Consider the following 17,400-nt stretch of genomic DNA (forward strand, 5'->3'; position numbering starts at 1 on the left):
CAGACAATCAGTTTCAATTAATTCAATTGTTATCGCTCCCCAAGACAATTTTCTCATCCCCGTTAGAGATAAAAGGTTAAGCTGAGGGGTCTAATTGCAGGACCATTCATGCTCAGTGAAGAAGAAAAAACTTTTCTTGTTCAGTCTTTCAAACACCAACAGATAATATTTTCCTCTCTGTAGTTCAACCATGTTTGTTCTAAGGGTTTTGTGGAAGTGACTAACGACTGTGTGAAGTAAAGAGGTTCCCATGTGTTGTGGCCTCTCCATACTGGACAGCTTTAGAGGAGAAGGATGAAGCTAGGTGACTGTGGCTTGAGATGTTAAGCTTCAGGGGTGCACATCACATCAGCTCACTGGTCCATCAGGATGCGTTCTCCTAAAGTGACCAGCGGTGCAACTGTGGGAGTTCCTTCTTCACCCTCTGAGGATGAAACCTGGTGATTATTCGTCTCATAGGCTGATAATGAGATGTTGTTTCCATCCATGAAAATGAGCTCACCCTCTGATGGCATTCCCAGATGTGACGCATCATTCATACGGAAATTGTACTGCAGTAGCAGGGGAGAGTCCAGCTGAGCATGGCCTGTGAAATAAGTGTTTGGCTGCACTTTAGGCAAGGACCAGGTCTTTGTATAACATTACTTGCAGAAAAGGAGCAAAGTGTCTTTTTTCTTCCTTTTTCTGAAACAGCTTATTTAAATGGGGCTGGCTTAAGATCTTTAGCAGTAATTCAATTCTCTCTGAACTGCTCCCACGGTTACTCATCATGTGCTGGGTGTAGGATTCGATTAAAGGAGGCTAATATGTCAAGAAGCACTTAAAAGCTGATCTGTATTCTCTGCTGAGCTTATATCTTCCTTCAAATCAGCATGATCCTGAAAAGAGAGTGTGTTTCTAGCTGGATAGGAAACAGCTTAAATTTCTTTGTAGTTGTGTTGCAGGAGAGAAAAGCCTCTTCCCCTAAATCTGTATGTCCTGTTTTCAAACAATCCCACTGTGCTGTAGTCTGGAGGGACCTGCATCATAAATGATCCTTCTCAGTACAGCACTGATGTCTACTAACAGACACTTTTCACTGAACCTTGATATCTGATGATACTCGTCCCCAAATTGTCCCTTATGATAGTTGGGAAACTTGCCCCAGGCACTCAGATTCCTGAGCGTAGACCTGTGCATTTTCACAGCAGCAAGGTACTTCTCCTGGTGAAATTTATCATCAGGTTCATCAGTTTCTTAGGTACGGGATAACTTGAAGAAACTTTCCATCAAAGCCACGGCCTGGCTTTCCTCATCCTTTGCTTCTTGGTGTTCAAGGCTTCTCGAGTTGTCCCCTGCCCTGGCTGGGGTTTGTGCCATGCCTCATTGGAACCCTCACCAAGGGCTTCAACTTGCCATCGGAGGGAAAGAACGTGTCAGCCACCAAAAACTAGAGTCTTTGAATCTCCAAGGCAGTTTTCCCTGTTCTGAGATGTGCCTGTCTCTTGTGTTTCCTGCGATTACTGTGGAAGTGTTGTCTCCTTCGCTGTCTGCTCTGTATTTTTGTGGTGCTTTGGAGGCATTTTTTATTTCCTGACGTCTCTCCCATGGTTAATATGCCTCTAATCACATGCCTAATTACAAAAAATAGGCAAAGTTAGTGCTGTATTGGTTCATAGCATAGCAGTAGACTCTGGCTATCATGCCTCTTTCAGAGTTTGTACTCACAAAGAAAAGTCATTGAAAGTGTGTACCCCAAAGTGCCCCATTACCTGTTACCCATGAAAGGGCTTTGATCCTGCAGGGCAGCCTTGGTATGTGTTTGGCCATTTCAGAAGCATTTTTACTGTAGCAATAAACACTTCTCTCCATACACTTGTCCTGCTAACAGCCTTGACATTGTGCTGGAAGACCTAGTATTAAGTGACTTCCCAATGCAAAAATAATTCCAGAAGTACCTCACTGAACACATTTCATCATCTTCTACCAGGATGCAAACAATCTCTTCTTGATTTCCCAGGTCCTAGCGATGTGTTTGCTTGCAGAAGGTCAGCAGCTGTACCTACACTGGAGTCACAAGGTGGGGAGACTCAGGGCTTTCTGGTAACTCTAATCTATGCTTTAAATCACTTGAGTCTGTGGTGTTTCTCTGCATGAAAAACATCTTAGATTATGGGAGAGAAGGAAGAGAGGGAAGAGGTTAATCTTAGGAGACTATAGATACCCATAAGAATGATATCTCCACCTGCGCTGATCACCTAAACTCCCTTTGTAGTCCCTGGAGGGAAGTGAATCCCCTGAGGATGCAATTCATCCAGCTGGTCGTAGACATCTAAATTAAGATGAAATGAATCACACTTAAAGTACCTTTTTTTCCCCCACTGACTCTAAAAGGAGCCTGCAGTGACTCATTCAGGTGAAGTCTATATTTGACAGGTCTACATGTGCTAACACGAAGACAAAAGCTCAGTTTTCATAAGGACATCATGTAACAGACTCCAGCAGCAGTGAAAAAAGTGGCTGCTGTCTCTGCAGAAGAGAAAGCTGGCTTTTCCAAGGCATGCCGGTGCCTTATGCTTTTTGGTCTTTGGGTGGTTTCAGAAATGCTACCTGGAGTTTTGAAGGTGCAGAAACAAGTCTCCAGAGAGTTGCTGCTGCAAAATGATGCATTAGAATCACCATCCTTGATAAATTATTGAGGCTGAGGCATTTAAAAAATGAGCCTCTAGCCATGCAGCTTAGGGGAGAATGTAATGTGATTGCAAATATTGCAGTGGAAGGGAATAGCTGAACATGCAGATACTTGATCCTGTGTTTCTTCATTTAAGTAATGGAAACACAGTCATCTTTACTCTTGAAAATTGGCTTCCAGAAGAACCAGAAAGATGTAGAATAATTTGTAAAAAACCTCTGAGACTGCATCCTTGGGTGGAAGAGATTAGGGACAGATTATTAAGGTGTTGATCTGTAGGATCCCCCTGAAAAATGGTTAGAGCCTTGGTCCAATTTCTACTAGCACTTAGTTCTCAGCAGATAGATGATGTACCAAGAAGAGCCTGCCATCACCATAGTGCTGGTACCAAACTGAGCAAGAAGCCAAAGAATAGACCGAGCTACCTCCTCACTTTTTTGGTTAAAAAGTGAACTCTCATCTCTTAATTATGGGATTCTTTGCTGTTGCTGAAGCCTGTTGCAGAGCAGCTCATAGCATAAGGAAGCTGTGTTGCTGTCTCTTTTGGATGGAATTAATCACTTCTGAATTTAGCCATCTGCAGGTTAGGGATTTGATGTAAGGTGATGATCTAGGCTTCATCTACATCAACAGAGAGAGAGAGGGGCATCTTCCGTCATAAAGCAAGCGGGAATGGATCACCTCTGGAAATTCCTCTCTTTGTCCAAGGATTATAGAGGGAGCCCTGAGAGCTGACTTAGTTGGGTACCCAACTCTTAAGATCAGTCTTGCCAGCAATCGATAGCACTGTTGGTCTGGTTTTAGGCCCGTTGGATCTCGTTGTCTCTGAACTGGCATAGTCAAGCTGATGCATCCTAAACTTACCAAGTCCAAGCTGCTTAGATAAGCTTGTGAGTCAAATGGGTGGCACACCCTGTGCAGAAATGCTGAAGCTGATTTATGTCTTCTTTGCCTTTCCAGATTGGGACTTTTCTTGTCCTGGGCTTCTCTATAACAGCCCTCTTCATATTATCGGTACTCTGGGGAGATCAATGGAAAACTGTCCGCTTGTCATTCCAGGTAAGAGGGGCTGGGAAGTCTGTTTGAAAGAACAACTTGTTTATAGAACAAATTTGTGGTAATTGCTAGAAAACATTCCACATGTGTTTTTCACATGGGTTTTCCTGGCAGGGTACGTGTCTTTGAGTAAACTTTTATTATGACTTAACATTTCCTGTTGGGAGAAAGGAAGCCAAGACCCAAGGCTGAGTTTCAAGCTATCTGATGTAACATATCTCAGTTTGGGAAGTCACATCCCTTTTTTTTTTTGTTTGGCAAAAGTGTTGTAGGTATACTGTTAATTTTCAGGTGCCCAGGACAGGTAAATTAGACCCCTTTGGCCAGATTGCTGGAGCAAGAACTTTCTCCCTAATCAGCTCTTGCCACTTCAGCAGCTTTAGCTCTAGCACAATTTCAGTCTTCTGTGACTCAGAAGTGCTTCATCTCCCGAGGGCAGGACAGCACTGAGTTTTTGGGGAGCAGGTGGAGAACGCTGGTTTCAGGTGGGACAACCTGCGGCGTGCGGGAGGTCAGAGTGCATGGTCTGCTGGCCTCCTCAACTCTCACCAGATCTGGAGATGGAGGCAAGACCTGCTCAGTGCTGTTTAGTGTCTGAGCATCCAGGTCCCCACATGTATTGGGAAGCAAGAAGTATGTAGCCTTTGATTATACAGCTGACCTGAAGATGTTATTTGGGCCTATCGCTTCTCCCCCATGTGGCTTACTGCTTGTGAATGTTGGGAGAGCGATGCATATGGACTGGAAGAGGAATCGCAGATGTGGTGTTCGTAGGGTATCGTTAATTGCACATTCCTGCTCTACAGTTTGGTAACCATTGGGCTGTGCACTGGCAAAGGTAATGAGAAACCATCAGCTTCTCCTCTCCCTTACAGACTCCAGGGGAGGTGGATGAGGAGAAGGAGACACAAGAGCCTTTGGGTTCCCCACAGGTCCTGTTTATTTTGGGTGTTCATGCCCTTTGAGATGCTTCACGTGGCCTCCCACTGCTGTTCTCAAAGGACATGAATCTCTTGTAGATCCTGTGTCATGTCCATTAGCCCTGCAAAGCTATCTCAAATATCCTGGACATCTCAGATGGCACCTCTGTTTAGGCAACTGAATCCTGCTTCTGATCGGAAGATGTTGGTATCAAGTGTCTGGGGCAGACAGTATCACATGCAGTAACACCTCTCAATGACTGCTGCTTTCTTCAACCCTTCCAGCTTAGAGAATCAGGCATGGACTAAGCAATAGGAAAGGCTTGCATCTGGATAACTTTTTTTCCTAGCACATACCTTAATAACTCTCAGTTCTAGCTGAAGCAGTAACCACGGGGCTCTGACAAATATGAGAAAATGATGGACTGGTTTCTTTGACAGATTTGCCTTGTTTTATGAGAAGTGTGTCATACCAACCTGCATTCAGTGTCTGTACAAGTGACAAACTATTTTTGCTTGGTTTCCAGCTCTGCTCATGCATTCAGGATAAGCACAGAAGTGATTCTTAACTTCTGATCTTCTTGTTTGATCTTTAGGATGAAAGAAATCTAGTCCAATTACTATATCTGTCCAGCAATAGGTATTATGTAATATATCATAAGCATTAAATGAATATATTGTTTTGTGTCAGTAAATCAAGAAAAATACCTACACATTGCATTAAAAGTTTAAAAAAAAGAGAGAGAAAATGCAATTAGCCCTAATGCAAGTGAATTAAATGCTTTGAAATAAATGCAAATTAATTATTTTTCTGGAATATGTTGCTAATATGTGAAACTAGGTACTGCAGGGTTTATATGAATCTAATAAAGTCCATGATCAGACATGTACCAGATTAACTACTTCTCTTATACCACAATAGTTAGTTCCATACAGGTGTAAATGCCACATTTTATCACTCAGGTTTGTTGCCATCAGTTTAATGATTTAGCTGCAGTGTGGTATAGAGGTGACTATTACCTGGCTGGGATTGGATTGGGTTAGACTGGATTAAACTGGCTGCTCCCTGGAAGATGCTCACAGATTAGGGCATAGCAGTAATGGCAATCGTGTCCACATGGATGAGGACAGCCATGTCCCCTTCAGCTGACTTAGGAGAAAGGAGAGCTGTGTAGTGCAGCGAGGAGCCCTCCTCAGCCTGGGTAGCTGGTCTGGCTGGGGACACATATCTCTCCTCCAACTCCAGAGGTGTGGGAGAGAGGTTGAACTCCTGGTATCTGCAGCAGGAGCCCATCCAGGTGGAAGGCTGTAGCTGTGTTGGGGTTTGTTTCCATCTGTATCCACTTCATCCTTTGACTAAAATCCTTTTCTCTCCTTCCCAGATCACAGCTCCCTATCTCCACATAGGGGCAATAACCATCATGGTCCTCCTGTCCTGGCCTGTGGCTCTTCATGCCATCAGAGCAGATAAGAAAGGTACGGTAGCTCTGCTTCATGCTCCCTATGTGACAAAAGACATATATCAGTGTGGGAAAATAGGTGGGCAGGAGCCTTTTCCTCCCACACCTGCAGTCCAGCTGGAAGAGAATTTTAACTTCTGTGTATCCAGGGAAACTAGCAGGGCTGGGGCTTGGGCTGTGCACTGTCCTCTGGCTGTCCAGGTGCATTACTGGTTTGCATGTTCCCTTCCACAGTTTTGGCCTGTATCAAGGCAGTGACCTGCCTTGAGATGGAGGAGATTAGCAGAAGTACCCATGTTCTGATTCATGAAAGGAAATTTGTTCAGCCCTCTGCGGGGAAAAAGCAGCCTGTGGCAGATCTCTTGGCTGACTTTTGTTTGCTATTCTCAGCTTTGCTGTCTCAGAAGGGATCTCTAGTCCAGTCAATCCACGTCAGACTAGTGCATCTCAGGAGAAGCCAGCTGAGATAGGGAAAAGAGCTTCTTGTTCAGTTCCTAGTGTTATCTCATGGGAAGTTCCTGTCCACCTCCGAGAAGAGTGACCAAGTAGTGTAAGGATGAGGTCAGATACCAGGAACAACTGCAGAAGAGCCTGGCTCTGGGACTGGCTGTTTTTCTCTGACCTAGTCTCTCCACATAGCCAAAATTATCTACATGACACCCATCTGCAGATATTGATTTGTAATAAAAATCACAGACAGAATGGGCTGCTGAAAGCATTTTTTTTCCTGCCCAGGATTTTTCTTATTGAACTACAGCTGGGAATGTTGGGAGGGAATATGCTGGGACCCTAGACATGCCTAATGGACGCCCAGCTCAATACATCAGCTTGATGTAAGCCCAAGTTCCTTCACAGCCACTGGCACAACATGCAGAGGGGTGGTGGTACCTGTTCAAGAAAGAAATATTGGCACATAAGTGCTCATTTCTCAGAGGAACTGTTTTGTTCCCAGAGGTGAAGGCTCACAGGAGCTCTTGGACAATGTGTTAACAGACTCCAGAGAAGACTGTAGGGAATGAGTTGGCAAGTTTCTGAGATGCAATACCAGTGCAGTCAGTCTGTAGGATTCTGTAGGTCACACACAGGTCACTGGCAGCAATCTGAATGGACCAAGGAAGTATTCACCTTAAGGGAATGTAACATACTTGAAGGAGAAAGGTTTCTCCTCCTCTTCACTGTGAATGGAACTTCAAAATGTTGCTTGTTCTTACCTGAGTAAGAAAAAAATCAGCATCCATATATTGAGGATTGTTTTTCTACAGATGGGGGATATTTCATTGAACCACCTCTAAAGTAAAAGAAATTAAGGCCATGTCTTTCTGTAAGGCATAGTGAGATGTAATTGAAGCACAAAACCTGCAGTCCTGACTTAGCCCATGTCCTTGCTTTGACCAGTTTGTTTTCCTGGGTTGCATTGTTTGGAGAGAAAGTGAAAATTAGGGGAAAAAGGGATGGGACAAAGCCCAACAGCTACTTTAGCTGGAGGGCTGTGTTAAAAGTCAAGCTGCAAGGCAAACCCATATGTTACCACATGGATTAACTCTAGCCTTCCTCCTTCAAATTCTTTCAGTTGTTCAGGTGATAATTGTTGGTCCATACCTGGCTATCCTTCTCTTTCTTTTCTTGATACCTCTGGGGATGTACTCTCCTTGCATCAGAGAGATGGGGACACTTGGACCAAAGCCAGCCCTCATTGGACACCGTGGAGCACCAATGGTAGGTCTGGAGAAGTTATTTTACATCATTTCTTCATCTTGTGTCTTGCTACCTTCATTATCATCTTCTGGGTTTTTTTCTGTGAAATCTGTAGAGGGTGGAAGGGGACACATTTCCTTTTAGAATTGCATGCCAAAGGCATCGCTGCATGGGTTTCCTAACATGGATAACGCTGCTCCTGAGGGACAAGATGCGTTTGGTGGCTAAAGTGGAAGAAAACAAACAGTAGACTTTAACAAGATAACAATGTTTCCTTAATAAAAACCAGAGGTGTTACAGAGACAGAAGGTACTTACAGAGTCCTCCACAGTGTGTTTGAAAATTATGTGCTCATGTGCTTTTTTTTTTTTTTTTTTTTTCAGCTGGCACCAGAAAACACTGAGATGTCATTTCAGAAGACAATTGAACATGGTGGGGATGGTCTTGAAACAGATGTCACCATCAGGTAAGGGGAAAATATCGCATCTCACAGAATATGCGCTGCTTTTTCTAAGAGTTGCCTTTGGAGATGTGCAACTCCAGGCAATGAGGTTTTACTGATGGCTGGGACAGGGTCCCTCAGTTGGAGCGTGATGATAAGGGCTGTAGGGCATGGTTGTTCTCAGGCAAGTCAATGAGCTGTAGCTATTGATTTAACAGTCATTATTTCTACAGTATATTTTAAATGCTTTGCAGAGTATAAAGACAAGTCCCTACCCTAGTTTGACTTCTACGCCACAGTGAGGGCTGTATCAGGCCTGCAAACCAACAGAAAATTGTGTTCAGACTTGGGACAGCATAGTCCTAATTATTAGTTCTTTAATTGCCTTTGTTTGTGGGACCCATTGCCATGAATTGCTAACATGCTGTGCAGGATGAGCAGTTTCCAGGCACTGAATGAGAAAAATACTAATGCTTAGAAGTTCTACTGATGTAGACCCTTCTATAAGAGAAAATTTTGCCTTTCCATCACTGTTCATTTAGACTTCAGTCCTCTGAAACCCATAGAAACACTTTGGTGTCAGCAAAAAGAGATTTCAACCATAAGTTACTACCTATTTTTGGAGGGGCTGGCAAGCATAAATGCCACCATCTCCACTTCGCCCCTGAGGAAACTGAGGCACAGACAGGCATGACTTCTCCAAGGTCATTCAGCAGTATTTAATCCAGAAATAACCTGGTGTCTTGAGCCTCAGCCTTCCTCCCTATCCCACCCTCTGCACTGAGGGAGGCTGTACTGCTGCATTCACGGTGGCCCACATATTCTTCTGACCTGGCACGAGTCTGCTCGTGCCATGAACAAACCTGCACTCCAAGTGACCTGAACTCTTGCTCTCCGACAGCTACGATGGGGTTCCTTTCCTCATGCATGACAGCACCTTGAGGAGGACAACTAACATCAAGGAGGTCTATCCCAATGACACTGCTCAAAATGCCGCGTTATTCTCCTGGGATGCCCTGGAGGAGTTGAATGCTGGAACGTGGTTCCTTAAGGTAAGCACCATAAAGGACTATCATCAACTGGATGGAGAAGACACCAGCTGTCTACTACTTAATAGCATGAATGTTAGGAGAGGAACTACTGGTTGACCCAAACCTCAAAGAATTCAGTAGAAATCCTTCAGGTGAGGTCTCCTTGCTTTGTCCAGTTGGCCTTTAGGCTTAGGAGACCTATAACAATTGGCTAGTAGGTGTTCTTGTGGCTCCTCATCATGGCAGCAGCAGAACACATGGGCTAGGGGAAGAAGACAAGAGCTACTTGTGCAAGGTGCTGTGTATAATAGTCACAGCTAACATGATGAGACAGAGAAGCACAGCAAAGCTACCTGTAAACTATGCAATTTAGGTCCCAGAAGCAGTGTCGTCACAGCCTGGGTTAATTTCCTCTGTTTCTCAGGTAGAAGAGCTAAGCAAAATAAAAGATCCTTGCCCACTGAGGGCTGATGTCAACCTTTTTCCCTCTTAAAGATAGGAGTTTTTTGCATGCAGCTGACTTCCAAAGGTGACTGCCTGATTGATTTCCTTTTTTATATCTGTTTATTTCTAGGACAAACCATTTTCATGCATGGGCTCACTGTCAAGGGCAGATCAAAACCAGGCAATGAATCAGTCAATTTACAAGCTAAGTAATTTCTTGCGCCTCGCAGACAGTCAGAATAAACTTGTGATATTTGATCTCTACCGCCCTCCAGAGAAACATCCTTACAGGAACTCGTGGATCAACAGAACCCTGGAAGTCATCCTCAGCGAGTCGGGGATTAGACCCCATCTGGTAGGGTGGCCTCAATCCTCCATATACCTTTTTATTGCTCTCTGAATTGGGACTTTGGGGTCATACCTTGCATGATTTCACCTGCATAAAGTCTGTCCCGTTGCATTTCACTTGTTTTAAGAGGCATCATTTGGAGTATATTCCTACTATTGGTTCCTCAGCAAGTACAAAATGGTGTAACCCTACAGCAGCACAGGGAAATAAGCCAGTGTATATACCAGCTGATGCTTTAGCCCCTAAATGGCATCCTTTCATTATTGTAATAATTGGCAGCCTACTCCCTGCCACCCGTGCTTATTTTACATATTGCATAGAAACTCCTGGCTTAAATTCAAATACACTGAGTTGGGAGCCTTCATTGCCTTTCTCCTTCCCCTGGCAATGGATAAATGCTAAACGCATGTGGATCAGGTTAAGTACCCATCGATGTCCGGGGAGTTACGCTGATCTGTGTCTGCTGAAGATCTGTTCTCTCATGCTGGGAGAATGGGAGAGCAGAATATTTTCTGTTGCCTTTCCCATAAACCAAAGCTGTCTTTCCATTCATTTCAAACACCGCATCTTTTGTTGGGCTGTGTGAAACATACTCACTGATTCCAAGTTGATAAGCAAGGAACAGTGAATACTTATTTCTTGATGAGAGTGACTTGCAAGTTTTAACTCTGCATCCAAATGTTCTTTGATCATTGAACAAAACATGTCATTTGACCGGCTGGGTTAAGCCCCTCAAGACATTATCTTTACTGGGTTTGTGTGAAGGGCAGGGCACATTAGTAGGTCTGCTGTGAATTCACTGGGTCCTCTTGTTGCCTGCAGGTCCTCTGGCTGGAGAACGACATGAGGTCCTTTGTTCAGTCTGTTGCTCCTGGGTTTCAGCAGACAATGGGCAGTAAGGCCCCGGTTGAAGACCTATTGATGGACAATATTGTCAAACTCAATCTGGCCTACACTGAAATGTCCAGTGAAGATATCCGGTAGGTTGCAGTTTCAGCCCCAAGTACAGTCGGTGGACTACATCTGGATGATGTTTGCCTCATGCGTGTGGCAATGTCTCCCTCCAGTGACCACCTCTAGGATCTATTCCATTTTCAGAATCGCTGCTTTAGATCAAGCAGCCATCCCTGTTTTATTTTGGGACTGTTGTTCACTCCTACTGTTGACCAGTATGTGGTCAAGAGGTGGCATACGTTATTACACCCCCTCCTGCCCCCAAGTCCATATTTACTTGACCAGGCTCTGAGGATCTCCTGGGTAGAATATCACAGCTCTCTCCTGATTTCTTGTCTTTGTATTCATGCCGTCCTCAGTCCCACCAACAGTGAATCATGGAGAGTGAACAGCTATTTCACCTCCCGTGGCTCTTCCACAGACATCGGTGTGAGTGCATAATGCTGTGGTGAGAGACCATCACTCTCTTGTAGCTGGTGTTTTGGAGACTTCATTTCTTGTCTCTGTTACCTCCAGTACACTGTTGCTTGTGACACACTGAAAATGTCATCTTTTCAATGGAAGGCTCCACATTCATTGCAGAAGTTTCCAAAATGGTTCCCTCCAAAAAGAAAAGGAAAAAAAAAAAAAAAAAAGCCAGTCTTACCTGTCCAGCTTTCCTTTTATAAATAACATTCTTTGCTTTTTCCAGTGCACAAACCCACTGAAATTTAATTAGAAAAAAAAAAAAAAAAGAAAATGAGAAGTTTAATCCTTTGGATGAGAGTAATGTTCATGTTTTTGCAATGATAATTTTCACAGGATGTAAAATCCTATGTAGATCCATTTGGGTAAACCCTGGATAGACACTAGGTAGATTTACAAATGCTGTTATTGATGATACAGTCCTTTACCATTGCACAGAGTATCATCTTACTTCATATTAAGTTTCAGTAGCTTATAAGAACTTGAATAATGATGAGTTGATACGGTAAACAAACATAAGTAGCCAGCTTCAAGGTAGTTTTGAACACACTATGGGGAGATTACAAACACATCATTACATTGATTCTTATGGCAGAAGGGTAAGAAAAGTTTTGACCTTTTGGATATTTTAACTGCATTTGCTTCCAGTGGATCAGCTATTCTGTATTGACCAATTGTGAACGATTAATTATTGGCTGGTTGGCTTTCCTTTCTATTCCTTATCTAGGTCCTAAAGCAACCCTTTGCTACAGAAAATTGCTGTTTCTCCTTGATTCAGCCCAAAGGAAGTACTAACCTCCTTGCTTAACGAATGCTATTGCCTTTTGGTCTTTTAAAGGAAATACGCTGAGGCAAACATTACCACCAACCTCTATGTGGTCAATGAGCCATGGCTTTTCTCCCTGGCGTGGTGCTCTGGGGCACACTCTGTGACCACCAATGCCGTCCACACGCTGAAGAATCTCAGCCAGCCACTCTTCCTCATGGTAAGCAAAAATCCTCCCCTTCCCAGGGGTAGGAAGTGGGGTTGGGATGTTCATGGTTACCTCTGGAGACCATGGGGCAGTTCACGCATGGATAAAGGACCCTTTGCATGAAAAGGACCTGAGCTGAAACCTGGCAGTTGGTGTTCACTAAAGGACAATTTTGCCAGAGAAAATGAGATACCACCAGTTGATGTTAATGTTGGAGGGAAGCAGTGAGAACTACAGGGCCTGCCTGTACAATCAAGAGGTCCCTGTTGTATTCACTGTGATGTGCTACAATCTTCTTGGCCACACAACAGACCTGTTTTTATGAAGGATGATGATTTGGCACCAACATGCACTGGTGAGTGGCCACTTTGAAATGCCACCAAATGCTTTAAACACCTGAGGGTTGTTACTGCACATGCAAACCAGGCAGCTGAATGGCCATATTCGAGCAGCAGGAAAGAGCTTGAACAACTTTTTTGCATATCTTGGGATCTTGGTGGTGGACACATACTCTTTTCTCTTCCAGACTCCGCAGCAGTACAACATCATGTGGATCCTGACAGACCTGACCTCTGTGCTCCTCATCTCACTCATCTTTGCTCTGCACTGGTAACTACCAAGTTGCTAATGGCCATCCTAACCTGATCTTTTGTGCCAGGTGGGGGGAAGGAGGGATGCTTTTGGGTGATCTGAAGGATTAAAACTACTCTTGAGAACATTACCTTTCCCTTCAGGAGCTAGAAGAGAGCCCTGAAAGTCTGCAAAAACCTCTCTGCTTCTCCTGCTTGCTCTCATTTTCCCTTGCCATTTTGGCAGCTTGGCAATTGTCTACCCTCAGGGTTCAGTGGAGACCTGGTGGATTTACAGTAGCAACAAACCAGTTATCGAACAGTGTGTCTCTGTCTGCATAGGCCAGACCCCCTGAGAGAAAAATGTCTGAGTGTGTCACAGACAGCACATTTTGTTTCTTCCCACACTGTCAAAGACACTGCCTCTGCGTAATAATTGGGAAATCTGGGGTTCGTAGGATGGGCTTACTCCAGCAAATCGGGTTGGGCTGCTGGATGCTCTGCTCTGCAGAGTTGGATGAGGAACTTGCTTGTGCTCTTATCCCAGTGGTGCCCAAGGAAAGCAGGAGGTGCTGGGCTCAGGTCTTCTGCTGGCCGGCTGCGGGTGGGTGGAAGGACCAGCCCGGCCAGCCCAGGGGTGTTTTCTGCAGGGGTGCTGGCAGCACAACTGTGCTGCTGGTGACAGCAAGGAGAAAGTTCGGGAATCTCCTGCGTGTGCAGTCCAGATTGTTTGTAACCATGACTTGCTTTGGCATAGGAAAGGGTGGCAGCTCTAATTTTTGCTCTGGGGTGGTGGAGAAATGAATTAGTAGCAGTATGGCCAGGCGGTGAACTAAAAGCTGTACAGGCGTGTTTGCTGGGCACCCAGGCTTTTCCCTTCCCAAGGCAAAATGGCTCCTTCCCTTCCTTCACCCTGCCCTGTTCTCCTCAGGTCCTGCTTTAGCGGCTTTCACCTTGCTTTCAAGCCTCCAATTTGCAGGATGGTTCACAGCCACTCCTGCAACGCATCACCACCACCGTCAGACCTTCCCATGCCTGCCTCCTCCAGGCTCGTGTTCATGTTTTGTGTACTTTTCCCAGGGCCCTGTATATGCTTCTGATCCAGCCAAGTAACATCTTTTTCTGGGCAAATAACAACATTTTCTCCCAGCCCTGCTGGGAGTGAAGGGCCATCAGCAGTGCCTGAGAGCCCTGTGTGGTCTTGTTTGTCAGGTTTACGAATGCACCAAAATCACAATTTTTAAATTTTCCTGGCTGCCTAGGAACCAACAGCTGCAGGGCATTTGAGCTCTTAATTATTTCTTAGAAAACAGGACTTAGTCACAAAGTTGTCTTCAAAATGCTGTTGCACACATGAAGTGTGGATACTTAGACATCAGTCAGGCACTGGAGTCCCTTCTCGGTAAGGATCTGAGCAAATCCCAAAATACCAGAGCCATTCCTGCCCTGACAAAGTAGAAAAAAGGTGTCTGGGGCACCAGGGAGCTGTGAAGGGAACGACAGCGAGCAGTGGCCTGACCCAGGTGCTTTTCCCCGTGCAGGTGGCGAGAGCAGAGTTTCTCCTGCTGTGCCCATGACGGTGGCCCGATGCTGGAGAGCGGCACCTACAACAAGTTCAGGACGGGTGAGGAGGGCGAGGAGAGCCGGGAGCCACATCCTGCTCAGGGCCATCTCCGTGGGGGAACTGGGGTCCTGATGGATGGATGGATGGGTTGGTGATGGGTGCTCGTGCTCTGGTGAAGGATGGCTTCATCCTGGCTTGTCTCAATCTCAGTCGCAGGTGGCAGTGATTTCTCCCCTCTGTTCAGCACTGGTGAGGCCATGTCTAGGCACTGGGTCCAGTTCAGGCTCCTCAGTACCAAGTAGATTGTGACAAATGGGAGCAAGCTCAGTGGGGCCGCTACGCTGGAGAACGGGGCATTTGAGATCTGGGTTTGCACAGTGGGGGAGAAGGTCAAGGGGCTTCTTATCACTGTCTGCAACCATCTAATGGGAGGGTGTAGAGAACACATTTCTTGAATGTGCGTTGACATCAACACAAGCTGCAACCTTGGAAATTTTTACTAGATATAAAGAGAAAAAAAGAAATCTTCCCCATGAGGGTGGTCAGATACTGGAACAGGGGCCCAGACGTGTGGGGAATATCCACCCTCAGAGATGTTCAAAGCCCTGAGCAGCCCAATCTAATTGGCCCTACTTCAAGCAGAGGTTGGGGCAGACACCTCCAGACGTCCCCTCCAATATGCATTATTCTGCGATGCTGTGAAAAGAGAGCCCAGAGGTGCTGAGCACTCTTGGATCTGCAAGGTGGGGTGGGATTGACTGGGGACCCTCCCATGCACCAGGTCTCTGCACCCATGGAGCTACCATCCAGGCACAATGACCCAACCTGGGCTTCACACATTTTCAGCCAGGTTCTGTTTGCTCACGATGGATGGCAAAACAACTGCAGATGTTTCAGTAGCTCACTGTGTGTCCCCTTTTCCAGAGCTCAGCGACATGCCCGCTGTCTTGGCCTGATATGGACAGGGAGGGGACGTGGAGCTGCCATCTCGATGAGGACTAGAGAGCAGACCCTACTGCTGCCCCTTCCTGCAACACAAACACCAACCTGCCAAGGGGCTCAGGTCCACCTGATGAGGAGGAGCCATTTGCCTCTGTGCAGAGGAGGCAGGAGATGAGCACCAAGCTTCCTCTCCTACAGTTTTACTCACAGTTCCATACCTGGCGGGGAGCCCTGGGGTGTAGGGAGCACAGATGGAGTTGCAGCCATTAAGAAGCTGTGCACCATGATGAGATGCAGCAACCGCATGGAAGCCACCATTTAACTCTGAGGACATCCCACAGGGCAATCATCCTGTAATCCCTCCTGCTGTGCGTAAGCCCTCTGTTTCCACAGCTGTGTTTTACACATGCTGCAAATATCTGAGCATCCTCCAGTCCTCCTCATTCTCAGCTGCCCGTGTTTCTCCCGACAGACCGGCTTCTTCTCCATACACTCCCTCCCTCCTTCCTCGCAGGTCTCCTCCATCCCTGAGAGCACACTAGTCCCACCACGATGGTCAAGTGCTGCTGGCTGGGTCACTATGGTCCATACCTTTCTACAACGCAGGCAGTGGCAGCTTAGGTTTTCCTTTTCTCCACTCTTGCCCTGCCATAGACCCTAACGGGACAGTTTCTTCCCCTTGGCTGTGAGCGAGGGTGTATCTTCCCAAGGGTGCTGAAGGACTTTTTGGTGCCTTGGACGCGTAGCTACTGAGACTATGACCAGGAGCACACCGCTTTCCTTCAGAAGGATTGAGCTGCATGTGAACCAGTCCCACCAAGCGTCCTGTTTGCTTTTCCCTTGGGAAGGTCTGTATAACCACACTGTGCCCTGGGATTTATTCCAATTTTCATTTCTCCCAGTGGCTGCTGGCACACAGGAGGGAGGGGGTCTATGCCCCACACTGCAAGGGAGATGTGAGCATCTCCCAGGTTTAAGCCATAAATTTCTACTTGAACAGATAATAAGAACACATTTTTTGTAAATTGCAAGTGCTGTTTTAAATACATTTTAGCTCTCCTACCCTGTTTTGTTCTTATTTCGACAAACTGGGAAAGGGGAAGAAAATAGTAGTCTTTACCTGAATCAGGCTATAGACATTTTCTCATACACAAGTCTCACACAGCTTGGTGTTTTTGCTAAATAAAGCTATCACAAATGAATAGTGACAGAGAAGCATTAGGTTTCGGAGTTAGCTGTGCTGAGAAGCACTCAAACTTTTCCAAGTTGTAGTTTTGGAGTATTTTGGAGGCTAGAAATGCAAAAAGGCAGCATTCTCTTTTGGAAAAGGGCTGAAGGGCTGGTGCGTTGGTATAGAGCAGCTCCAGATCTATGAAGCATGGGGAGAAGATGCTACTGATGCTGTTAAACCCCCTTCCCATGTTCCGCAGCCATAGCTGGTTCATAGTTTTTGTGGGTACCACTCACATGGAGGTACGTGAGTAGCGAAAATGAAGAGGTGGAGAGTGTGTGGGTTGAGCGGTGGTGTGCACCATGGGGTCCTCAGCCTGTCCCCTGGTGTCCATGGATCTAGCTGCTGGTTGGCCATTACACAGTGGTATCTCCCTGTACTCACCTTCCTCATCCTCAGCAGCCTTGTCCAGGCAGATCCTGGCCTATTAGACCTGTGGTCTCCTGCAATGCCTTACACCCTGTCACATCTCGGCTACTATTTTTGTTGCTTCACAGCTAGCAGGGTCTGGCAACGCTGTTAAGCACGTGGCTGGTAGTCTGACTCCCACACACAACCTTTTCACCCAGTACTTCCTGCTGAATTACTGGCTGAATCCAGTGATTCAGCTCAAAACTGCCCTTTGTGGAAGAA

At 45.8% G+C, this 17,400-nt stretch overlaps 1 protein-coding gene across 2 annotated transcripts in view; it reads left to right on the forward strand.

Moving 5' to 3' along the window:
* Window positions 1-16,598, forward strand: part of GDPD4 (glycerophosphodiester phosphodiesterase domain containing 4) — a 33,544-nt gene extending 16,946 nt beyond the window's left edge. For both annotated transcript variants that reach the window (XM_009926361.2, XM_069808580.1), the window contains exons 5-16: window positions 2,000-2,059; window positions 3,632-3,730; window positions 6,030-6,123; window positions 7,678-7,823; window positions 8,186-8,268; window positions 9,146-9,296; window positions 9,850-10,074; window positions 10,891-11,048; window positions 12,326-12,473; window positions 12,988-13,070; window positions 14,572-14,654; window positions 15,519-16,598. In XM_009926361.2, the coding sequence (XP_009924663.2) occupies window positions 2,000-2,059; window positions 3,632-3,730; window positions 6,030-6,123; window positions 7,678-7,823; window positions 8,186-8,268; window positions 9,146-9,296; window positions 9,850-10,074; window positions 10,891-11,048; window positions 12,326-12,473; window positions 12,988-13,070; window positions 14,572-14,654; window positions 15,519-15,550 (1,362 nt within the window). In that variant the 3' untranslated portion in view covers window positions 15,551-16,598. The remainder of the gene's footprint in view (window positions 1-1,999; window positions 2,060-3,631; window positions 3,731-6,029; window positions 6,124-7,677; window positions 7,824-8,185; window positions 8,269-9,145; window positions 9,297-9,849; window positions 10,075-10,890; window positions 11,049-12,325; window positions 12,474-12,987; window positions 13,071-14,571; window positions 14,655-15,518) is intronic.
* The last annotated feature ends 802 nt before the right edge of the window (window positions 16,599-17,400 follow it).

This window comes from Haliaeetus albicilla, chromosome 20 (genome assembly GCF_947461875.1).
Source record: "Haliaeetus albicilla chromosome 20, bHalAlb1.1, whole genome shotgun sequence".
NCBI lineage: Eukaryota > Metazoa > Chordata > Aves > Accipitriformes > Accipitridae > Haliaeetus > Haliaeetus albicilla.